Raw genomic sequence first — 12370 nt, forward strand, 5'->3', positions numbered from 1 at the left:
TTTATGTATGTGAAATTGTTTGCTTCTTTTGAAGCATTGTACCTTATTTTGGGTCACTGAATGACTTGTGTTTATTTTGATGTCATTTTGTTGGCTTTTTGCATCTCCTGTTCGATTCTCGGCTGGAGTGCCTTCTGTGTGGAGTCTGCATGTCCTCCCCGCAGTCGAGTGGCCTCCGAAAGACAAGCGTGAATGGGCGTGCCTTCGCTGAAGGTTGGGCATCTGGCTGGCAACTCGGCACCATTAAAATCTACTGCCAATCATTAGCGGACCGGAGTTCCACTGTGGCGACCCCTAACCGGGAAAAAGCCAAAATGATAAACAACAACATCATAACTATTTTTATTCTTTATTAAGTGTAATGCACCAACTTCTCTACCAAAATCACCAGTTTTAGGAGAGCCAGAGCAAATGTGTGAGCCAAAATCAGTGATATTTAAGGGGGTATGGTTACAGCATCAGAACGGACTTCATTTAATTACTTCTACTGTATTTCTCCTTTTTGCCCATGTCCTGACTGAAGAGGGTGAGTAGACCACTTCACCTACCCAAGTAAACAAACTGTAAATGTTTATTGCTCATGCAATGAACCTGAAACTGCCTTTTGTTGAACTAATAACTTGCCATAGGATTGTAGCTATTTTAATATCTTTCCGCATGTGCTTCTGTGACAGGACTGTGTGTAAAACAAAAACAAATATGACTTGCATATTTCACAAACATGAAAACCCTGGAAATAGCAAACAAAAATGTAAATTTACAAGTGACATGGTACAGAGTACCCAAGAGCAAAGCACATGACGGGAATGTAGTTGTGATAATACACAAGTATCCTTAAATTATTTTGATGTATGCAATAAACATGCCTAGTCTTGAACTTCCCTCCTCCAGGACTCAAATAACAATAGGTCTTTAAACTTGAGACAGTTGTTAATTAACAAATCTGACCCATTGAGCCATTTCCAGCAATGATTTCTATCTATCTTTAACCAACATGCAGTTAGGGGAAAATAGATTATTCTCTCTCACTGCCTGCTCTGAATAGATATATCCACGGTAGAAGACAATCTCCATCTGATGAAGCCATACCCCTTAAATGTCCCTGATTTTGACTCTAATATTCATTCTGTCCCTCTGAATCCCTCCTATAACTGGTGGCTTTTGGAGAAAATAAAGTGATGCATTACACTTAATAAATAATGTCAATAATTACAGTTAAAGGCTTCTTTTACTTCAGAAAAGGTATATTAATTATATTCTCACTCTACTCATCACATTGCTAAGTTATGGAACAATATACCTCAGGAAATCATCAACACCTCTAACATCATTAAATTCAAACAATACCTTAAAGCCTACTTTCTCAACACATGGCTTTGCCATTGTGTTAATCCTGGATGATTTCATCCTATTGCTACCCTCTCTTTTGTTTACTTTCTCCCCAGCCATCCTGCCATTAGCTTTACCTTTACCTCTTCATTACCCGCTCCTGCCTAGACTCACCTCATTTTTTTCCTTTTTTCTCTCCTTTTCTCTAACTTTTCTATTTTTATTCTTTATTTCCTTTTTCTTTTCTCTTCTTTCTCTTACTCTTCCTTATCTATACTTTCAATATTGCTTCTATGTTCTAATTTAATCTTTTTCACTCTTCTGTTGTACATTTTTCTGTATATATCTTTTATACTTGTTCACTGTCACAATATTGTTGTTATTAATGTTGCATTTATCTAATATTTTCCAAAATGCTAAGTGAATTATTTATCATTATTATTATTGTTTATATTGTGGAGCTTTTCTACCCGGGCCTCCACTGAAAATGGACTTCTTGTCCAGTTGGACTTTCCCCGGTAAACAAATGTCAAATAAATAAAATAAAAACATAAATTCTGAATTTGTCACAGATTCTGTTGAAATTTGTCACTATTCAGTTTACAGTATGACTGAGACCCTTATATACACCCATAGCTCTCAACCTTCCGTCTCCAAAATGAGGAACACTACTTAAAATGTGGAACACATACTAATGGCTTACTAACAGCTTCAACTAGGAAGGTCATAGGATGGTTAAAATATGCTGGTTTTACTTATAAAGAAGATCTTTTAATGAATTAACATGATTCATTTCTATTTACAATGGATTTCACTAAAAAATTCCTAACACTGAATGTGTCACAAGAGTCTTTCAATGTGGAACTTTGAGGAACGTGAACTTTTTAAGACCCCAAATGATGTACGTTCCTCGTAATGAGGTACAGTTGAGAGGTATGCCTGTGACACCAGTTTCGTCAGAGATTTTGTTAATATTTAAAAAAAGGTATCACAGGATAATGACTGACCATAGTTACGAACTTGAGTGACACTTTAAATGAAGTGCACTGCAGCCTATAAACTCTTGTGATCCACTGACATACAATATCAACTTTGTGCAGCATTTCTAAGACTGTGCCTGCCCATTCTCTCCGCGCCACGTAAAATAAAAGTAGTTACCTCAAAGTATTTTACGTGGTGGTTTAAAAATCATAATGTCATTTCGACATTACTGGCTGCCAGCTGACCATAAACTCACAATTAATGACGGAATGGCTCAGCGCGCCCAGTTAAACAAAGTAAATTATGACTGGTTAAAATGTCATTTCGGTTACTATGCAGAACCTGTTCGACATGTATAACCACATATTATGTCTGAAAATGCATACATGAACAGCTTCGAATTTTGTCAACTAATGTAAAGCTGTTGAAGCCAATATTTTAAGAAGGTTGAACGTAACCTACAATGGCTGTGTTTTGACAAAATTCACAGCTCAGTTTGCCCATATCTCACAGTTTCCTTTAACTGGTAAAACAAAAATATTAGAGAACGGGAAGACAGTCATGGAAAACAAAAATGATACCCCGCACGATGTGTTGCTTATCAGCTCTGAGAAAAGGCAAGAGCACAGCAAAGTAGAAATGACCAAAGAGCCAGTGACAGCGAATAAAACAGACCTCCCCTCTCCACAAAACCTGTCGTCGCTGAAGTACAGCCGCTACTGTTTCTCGCCACTTGCTCGCTCGATCGCAGACTGTTGTCATGGAGGAGCAAAAATGGCGGCCCTGGCCTATAGCCTCGGCAAACGGGAGATTAATCAGTATTTCAGTGTGAAAAATGCCAAACTGTTAGCGGTGGGTGCCGTTGTCCTTCTCGCTGTCTGCCATGCTGTCTCCCGGCACTACGGAGGTAAGCACGAAATACAGATTCACTGTGCTTGGAATGGTGAAGGCCTCTTGGATGTTAATTCGGAGTTAGATGAGGACAAACTAAGGTTCACTGAATATCATGAAGGGAACGATGATGTGGTGATGGGGCCAGCTCAAACTGTCTTTACCAACTCCTTTCCCCAGTAAGGGGAAGCTTTATAGCCTGGTTTTAGTTGCGTTACTTACAGTATGCCGGGTAGTATGCGGAAGCAGACCCAAGTGTCACTTTGTTGTTATCAGAGGAGCTTAATGCCCCTGAACTAAGTTATCTGTAATTCAGCAATAGTATAGTAAATGTGCAGTGGGAATGTAGTGAAGTGCATTGTTATATTTAAATCCGCGTAAATAAAGTAACAATCTCGGTGTAGTAGTGTGGTATATAGTTTTGGTATAGCCGATGATACGCACTGCATCTTGAGAAGCTAACTGAACTGACATTACTGGAAGGACTGATGGATGTCAGCGGAGTAATAACATGCAGCAGTACCTGTTCCTTTGTGCATATGGCTGTGATACATGAGTGTTTGTGTAGGGGGTTACTGCTGTGTTCTTTTGCATCTCCCGATTTAAAGTTTAACTATGTAGCTGCTCTCGATTGTCAGTGTCTTCTGTGTTTATTTAGGTACCCGTGCGTGGCTGAGTGGATGCCCAAGAATATTTACTACAACAGAACGTGTTTTTAGCCTGACGTACTGTTTTCTTTCCCTTTTTTTGTACTTTTGAAGTGGCTGCTGTCCGTGTTTTTGTTTCATAGGTACGTGTAAGTTAGGAAGCCAACACTAATATGGGGAGATGAAAGACGATCGCATTCTGTTTATAATGCGTTGGTGTCCTAATCCGAAAAAAAAAAAAAAAAAATAGTTCTTAACCTTGGTAGCTTGCAGCCGCGGTGTACACACTGCAGTTATGATGACTATTGATTGCTTTTTAATGGACACGTTTATAGTTCCATTCCGATCATTAAATTATTGAATAATCTAATGGTGTTGTTTGTTACACATACTTGGTTATCTTTGTATTATACATTTGCTGACTAATATAACGAGGGAAGCTTATTCTAGTGAAATTCATGCATTTTTTTCTGATCGTCTCTGAAACTTTATGGTTTTAAGATTTAAATGCTTAGACTTGAATAAACTGTGTAGAGTACAAACTATAACTATCTGATAGAAATACGCCAGTAAAAATAGCATTTTCATGGTTATAAGTGGCAATAGTTGAACGTGTCCCTTTTTAAAGTTTTAAGGGCAGATTTTTTAGTATATTTTTAAGTGATAGCTAGCTGGGTGATATATGGGCAAATGTATGACACCTGAGCAGAAAATGTTAAATTCTGGCCACTCTGATTGATATATATATATATATATATATATATATATATATATATATATATATATATATATATATATATAAAACATATCTACACTGCACATATATGTATATGTGCGTGTGACTACACATATGTATATGTGTGTGAGTATACACACACATATATACACAAGTGTCTACATATATATATGTGTCTGTGTGTGTGTGTGTGTGTGTGTATATATATATATATATATATATATATATATATATATATATATATATATATATATATATATATAGACACACACACATAATATTGTGCTTGTACTTTTTCAGAGGATGTCAAGAAGCTAACTTCCTGAAGTGTATAGATTATACATCACTGAGTGTAAACATTTTAAGTTCTACAAAGATACCTTAAGTATAGCATAAAGGTATGACATGATTATAGTGGTATACATAAGGGATAGTTTGAGATGAAATCTGAAGCTTTATATTAACATGAGTAATGCTGCAATTTCTCAGTGCCATGCCACTACCATCTATTGCAGCATTCAAGTCTAGCACTCGTAGGTTAGGTTCATAGGTTAGTACTAGGCTAACTGCCCTTGCGAGCCATTTTTTAAGCCTAGCCAATTATCCCCTGTGAGATTCAAACAATGTACCTTGTGTTTGTAAGGCAAACACCTTAACCATTAGGCCATCCTCCCAACCAGGGCCTCCTTTGGTTCTACTCTCCTGAAAAACATACTCCTGTGAGCCACCCGAGAAAGATGGTGCTTGGGACGCTACCCATCTGTTTATTAAATGCTTATTAAATATAGGGACACACATTTCTGAGGAAAGGCATTGTGAATACTGCAATTGGTGATGTAGCATTCTTTTTCAAGCCGTTCTCAGTTGTATTTATGGATCCCCACTAATTATCACATTAATAACAATGTATTAAGCATGTAGTCAGTCATGAGGGACTTGGGCACCCAGGTTGATATCAGCCTGACTTTTGACCACCACGTTGCCGCCGTTGTACGGAAGGCTTTCTACATGGCCCACCTCATAAATAAGGGTATTTCATCCAGGAACAAGGAGGTCATATCATCCCTGTACTCCTCCCTTATCAAACCCATCATCGAGTACAGTGCCCCCTTCGGCATGTACCTTGCCAAGTACATGCAGCAGTTGGAGAGACCACAGAGGTTCCTGACCAGGAGAATCCAGGGTCACAAACACCTATCATATACAGATAGGCTAAAAGCCCTGTCTCTCTTCTCGGTCTCATACAGACTGCTCAGAGGTGACCTGTGTTTGGCATACAAGGCCATTTCAGGTCCAGCCTTGATGGAGTTGCTGCATATCCGTAAGACGAACTCCACTATCACAACCTGCATGCAAGGCCTTAGCCTGGCTGTGACATTAATATATCTTGTTGATGGGATAGATTTGTGTCCCAAAGACTCCCCTGTCTGTGGAATAGACGACTCCTCCATGTCAAGCAGAGTACCTCTCTAGCCCTCTTTAAAAGGAACCTGGATGACTGGATGGGAAACAGAAAATACACCCCTGAGATCCCACCTGTGTTCCTGCTGGACAGGGAAAACAGGTGCTGACTTAGAGATAGGCAAAATTCTTGGCTAGGCTTATAAGGGCCTTCGGGCCAATAGCCTAGTATCATCCTATGATCCTATGAACCTGTGAACTTATGATCAGTCTGTATTACTAGAATAACTTTAAAATAAAGTGTAACTCTATTAAAATATAGTGTCTCACAGACCATGCATGCAGAAATGTATGTGAGATTGAAAATGTAAAGTACAATGGAAGTACTGTACACAGTGTAAGCTGTCGGGAACATTCGGCTGTGGTACTGTTGTAGGAACACCGTGATTGCACTCTGAAATCGGGGGAAAAAAGAAAACCTCGTTATGTACCTCTCAGAAGTTAGAGAGATGCATACCAGGTTTGTTATGCTCTAATTTGTCCTTCGAACATGCACAGCACTCACTGTGTAACTTTGCCAGGACATATTAACAGCTTTAAAAGCTATAAACACTTTGAGCTGCCACACTAAAAGCTAGATTGAAATGTTTGTAACTTTTACAGTTGCTAGTTTGTAAGATATTCACTTTGCTTCTGGCTGCTATCTGTATGGCAACACTGTGTGTTTTACAACTTTCAGAACTGTAGATCATTTAATATTTCTACACTTTTTTTCCTCTGCAATTAGTAGTGCATTGGACTAGTTGAAACACCATGTAGTACAGAGAATACTGACTGTGTTTCTGTAGTTTTGATTGCTTGTTAGGGGTTTTTGACATGGATGTCAAAATTGAACTCTCGAGCTTTGCTCTCCTGTCAAGGTGAATTTCTTGACATCTATGTTTTGAACACATAAGATGGTTATGATCAGAAATGCATCTGTAATCCTGGACCCGATTCCAAAGGACTAGCTCTCAGTGTAAGTGACCACTTAGAGAGCAAGTATTTTGGAATCTAGCTGCACTTTAAGCCTGTTTATAGATGGGCCTTACACTGGAATAAGTCACTTAGAGCAAGTCTTTTGGAGTCAGGGCAGACATACTGAAAGCAGCTCTTTGACTTCTGTGACTTCACTGGGTTTTTATTTTTGTATCAGGCAGTGTTTTTTTGCTAAGTAAGTAAGCAAGCAAGCCTAAAAGCCAGCAAACAGTACTTACGAAGACTCATTATCGGTTTCTTGTCTGGACTGTAACTAATTGAAAAGTTTCCTTATTGTGTTACATTGTCTGAGTGTACTGTTGGTGTATGCTTGTTTGCATTACAGTCATAATCTGTCACTTTTCGGTGCTTACACATTGTATGAAGTATGTTTTTTTTATGTGTACTATATGCTTGTTCCATGTATTTTATGTGGCATATGCTGCTTTATTTAATACCCCCTCTTTGCTTTTTTGCTGGTACCCAGTAGGCTAGTACCAGTATAACTGCAAGGATCACAACCACACTGAGTCCTATTATCAGCTGCAGAAAGTAAGCAACTTTCTGCACACCTGCTTTTATGTACTAGCCATGACAGTGAAAATAAACAGGTGAAAAAAAATGACTGCAAGTTCTGCAGTAGTAATAGAATCTTTATTTATTTAATGCAAATATGTTTTGTTCATTTCTTATGTGATCTTATTCACCTAGGCTGTGCCTGCAAACGGTCCATTGAGATCAGTGCACTACCCCAGTGAACAAATATATAATTAAACAAACAAAGTAAGTGACTTGGCCCATGTTCCCTTCAGTCATGCTCCAGACCATTTGAAAAAAAAAAATAGAACTAAACATAGAATTGTGTACAGAAACAAGCAGTGCAGTCTTGGTAACTGCCATAATAGTTGGATATAAAGTTGAGGCATATAAATAAAAATGAAAGTTAAAAATATACATGAATATAATAAATAACTAATTAATGTATATTCATTCTCATCAGGCAGACCTAAATGTTTTGTTGTACAGGTCCTCATGTAATTATTAGTATAGCGCCTGCAAATAATTTCCATTTAACATTTGTGTACTTGGAATGTCTGGGTCAGAAAGAACCCATTTTCAGCAGAGGCCCAGGGAGAAAAGCTCCAGTTACAACAAATATGTACAATCTTTATACATATAATATGAAGTACAAACTTTATGCAGATAAAAAGTTGAAAAGTTACAATCTTTATACAGATAGCAAAAAGATGAAAAGTTAAAGTTACATAGAGAGATGTAATACAAGTAGAGACAGATTGTAAGTGGAAGAGAGTTCCATGCTTTTACAACACAGTGGGAATAGACTTTGTCCACCTGTCTTAGAGGGTTTGTATATAGAGAGAAGGTCTGTATCTGCAAACCTAAGTGTTCCACTTGGTATGTGTGGGGTAATTATGTTATTTAGTGTTGGGCAGGCTTGGATATTGTTGACCATGTTGTGGAGTGTTGGTAGTTGGGGAGTTCTAGCCAGTTTATTTATTTTTTTAGTGATAAACAGTGATGGGTTCTAGTGTTAGAATTGGTGGCAAGCCTGGCCAATTTATTGTATCACTGTTCCATTTTAGATCTAGAGAAGCTCTGTAAATTGGTTAGTACTGGAGTGCCATAAAGCAGAGAAGGTAGTAGGAAAGTAGTACTGGAGTGCCATAAAGCAGAGAAGGTAGTAGGAAAGTTTTGGCAAGGGTGATTTTTGGAAGAAGAGGTTAGTGTATGTTTGTTTCTGTATAGTATACCACGTTTCTGGTGGGTTTTCTTTACATTTTGTTGGATATCATGGAAATCTGTCTCCTCTTTACTTAATCCAGGTACTGTCCAAACCCATCCCCTGCACCAGAAAAAAAACACCACAAAAAATTTCCCAAGAGTTTAATATCCACTTCATCTCTACCACTCAAAATCTACTCAAAGACTGCCCGTCTAACCCTAATACACACCTTCCTGTACCTACTGAACACACCCCTCTCTTTCAGATCACACTAATATTCAATGAGCAAACTCCTTCTCTATCCAACCTGTACCCATCTCCCTGATCTTGAAACTCTTAAAACAACTCAAACCTTGCTCACTGTCTGCAGATAATCTTCCCCCTGAATACCTGCAACTAGTAGCTGCAGCAATAGCATAACCACTTACCACTCTCATAAATCGCTCTCTCTCTGAATCCTACGTTCCCCTGCTATGGAAAAAATCTATCATTTCCCCATTACATAAAAGAGGAAACTCTCGTGATCTTTCTAACTACCTCCCTATCTATACTCTCCCACTATCAAAAATCCTGGTAAAATGTGTCCACTCACATCTACTTAAACACCTAACTAGTAATGCTCTCCTATCCACTACCCAACATGGGTTTCGTTTAGGGCATGTCATTGTCCCTGCCCTACTGTCTTTCACTGACGCTGTCAACAAAGCCCTAGATGCAGGTAATCATGCCTCAATTATCGTACTAGACCTATCTAAGGCTTTCGATACAGTGTCACATACTAAGCTAGTAAATCAACTGTCAAGACTAGGCTGCTCCCCAAAATCCCTTAAATGGTTCATCTCTTTCTTACAAAGCAGGGAACAATCAGTAAGGTGGCAAAATGTACAATCCGCTTACCAACCCAACAATATAGGAGTACCACAAGGATCAATTTTAGGTTCTCTAATGTTCAATATTTTCATCAATGACCTGCACAAAGCCCCCCATATCCAGAATCTCATCCAGTGCACTAATGATTCAACTCTGATATCCACCTCTTACACCTTCTCTGATCTCCTCACAGTTACACAACAGGCTTTTACCTCTGTTGAATCATGGCTTACTAACGTACAACTTGCGCTAAACCCCAAAAAACTAAACTTTTACTTTTCTCTACAAAACCACCTGACTCTGGCTTCAAAATCCTTGCAAAGGATGGCACACAAATAGAACTAGTGAAGACTGCCAAATTACTAGGGTTAACAGTAGACAACAAACTCACTTTCAAACCGCACATCCTAAATGCTATAAAGAAAACCCATTTCAAATTAGGCAAACTATATCGACACAAACTCTGTATGGATAAATGTACTAAAACAAAACTAGTCAGTATCCTACTCATCCCCTCCCTTCTATATGGCAGTGTTATTTTTACCAATCTATACACAACCCTTAGTAACAAATTACAGTCCTGCTACAATAAAATAGCTAAATTCGCCTCTGAAAAACCACACTGTACTCATCACTGCCAAACAGTCACCAAACTAAAATGGCTTGAATTTTCCCACCATCTACACTACACCCAACTAACCTTAGCTCACAAGCTAATCTGTCAACCTAATGGATGCCCTGCCCTTGGTTCACTCCTACAAACTTACACCCCCACAAGAATACTAAGATCTTCCTGTAAGCTCAATTATTTCTGTAACAAAACCCAACAAAAGAGCAGGACAGTTCTGTTCTCCCATTCAATCGCCAACCTATGGAATAATCTACCATCCGAAATAACCCAAACTGACCATCCAAAATCTTTCGAAGTAGCTCTAAAATCTCATTATCTAAATAATCCGTCTTGCTCACGCCTTAGAAGCAGACCACCTTAAACAGCACGAAGTCCTAGACTGGCATATGTAAGTAACACAAAGCCTTTCACAAAAATACTGTAAACTACACTGTCTGCAAAGAAAGTGCTGTAATCCATGTGTTTCTACTGATGTAACTAACATCTTAACCTATGTAATGATTCCTAATGCAATATTAATGTAATCCTGTGAATTGTAAAATGTTTTATTATCTGTTATATCTGTAATACTTTTAATCTTATGTTAAACACTGTCTCTTTGTAATACTTTGTGGAGCTTTTCTCCCCGGGCCTCCACTGAAAATGGGTCTCTGACCCAGTGGACTTTTCCCAGTCAACAAATGTTAATAAATAAATATAAATAATGAAGATCAAACCAAAGCTGATAATCTATGACTACACCCAGTAACTTGGTGTGGTAGAGGTGGATAATTTCAGTGGTGGTGTTATCACCAGAGAGAATTTTGAAGTTGGTTAGAGTGGTAGTACAGCTCTGTGGTTGAAAGCGAAGCAGTTTACTTTTTTGGATTGAGGGATAGCTGGCAGTTGGTAAGACAGGATTCAACAGCAGAGAAACGTTGTGTGTCGGAGAGAAGCTAGGGTAGTGTGTGAGAGGTGCATATTATTGGGATAGTGTGCGAGAGGTGCAGATTATTGTGGAGTCATTAGCATACTGGATGAGTGTTCCACTAGATGCTTTACATAGGTCATTGCTAAAAATGTTAAAAAGTAGGGGTCCTAGGATGGAACCCTGTAGGACTCCAGTGGGATTTGTTAGAAAAGGGGAGGTAACATTTGACCATTTAAGTGATTGTTTTCGATTGTATAAGTAACTGTGAAACCAGTTTAATGTAGGATGGGTAATTCCTAGGTTAGAGAGCTTGTTCAAAAGTAGAGAGTGAGACATGGTATTGAATGCCTTTGAGAGCTGAAGAAATAGTGCAGATATGTAGCAACCTTGGTTTCTAGCTTTGTTTACAGTGTCGGTGAAGGAAAGGAGGGCTGTAGTAGTGTGTATGGGACAAAAGATGTGTTGTGTGTTTGTAAGGAGGTTGTTATGCTGTGAGTAGTTCATGAGCTGAAGATGAATGCATTTTTTCCATGGTCTTATTGCTGGGGAATGTATGACTATGGGTTGATAGTTTGTAAGTTCAGTAGAGTTAACTCCTTTGTGAATGGGGATAATATAGGACTTTTTCCAGATACTAGGTACTAGGGCATGGGATTGTTTTTGATTCTTTTTGTTCGAATAGGATCATGAGTATCTAGAAGTTTTAGGAAGCAGTTATTGAAGTAGTGTACTGCCTTGTCTAGTGGCAGCACCTTTAGAGGAGACTAGTTTATTTTGCATAGTAGGTAATTGAACCTGTCATTAGAGAAGTTGGAGAGATTACGAACTGATTTTAGGGTGAATTTTTTTGAGGGCTGTGTGTTTACTCGAATGGCAAAAGCAGGTAGGTGGAAACTAAGAGTGTTTGGTTCTGTGCCAGTATTAGTAAAGTAGGAAGAGTGTGATACCAGGATCCAATATAAGGTGGAGTGTTGTGTATTGTTTGTTGTATCTAGTGGAGTCGGAGATTAGTTGAGAAAATCCATGTAGGTTGATGCTGTTAGTGGGTAGTTGAGATGGGCTAGTTTGCAGTCTATGTTGGTGTCTCCTAACATGATTGTTTTGTGCTGAAATGTCCAGGAGAGTATGTGTCATATATAAATACCATGTATTGCTGGGAAATTGGAGCCTGTTATTCTCTTAGCTTGTCAGTTTACCCAATTTTGTTTGATGA

At 38.5% G+C, this 12370-nt stretch overlaps 1 protein-coding gene across 1 annotated transcript in view; it reads left to right on the forward strand.

The window, feature by feature from the left end:
* Positions 1-2647: 2647 nt before the first annotated feature.
* Positions 2648-12370, forward strand: part of CASD1 (CAS1 domain containing 1) — a 1910820-nt gene continuing 1901097 nt past the window's right edge. Inside the window, exon 1 of the mRNA XM_044065969.1 lies at positions 2648-3217. Coding sequence (XP_043921904.1) covers positions 2872-3217 — 346 coding nt within the window. The 5' untranslated portion in view covers positions 2648-2871. The remainder of the gene's footprint in view (positions 3218-12370) is intronic.

The sequence above is a fragment of the Protopterus annectens genome, chromosome 3.part0 (genome assembly GCF_019279795.1).
Source record: "Protopterus annectens isolate FY-2018-M chromosome 3.part0, PAN1.0, whole genome shotgun sequence".
In the NCBI taxonomy this organism is placed as follows: Eukaryota; Metazoa; Chordata; order Ceratodontiformes; family Protopteridae; genus Protopterus; species Protopterus annectens.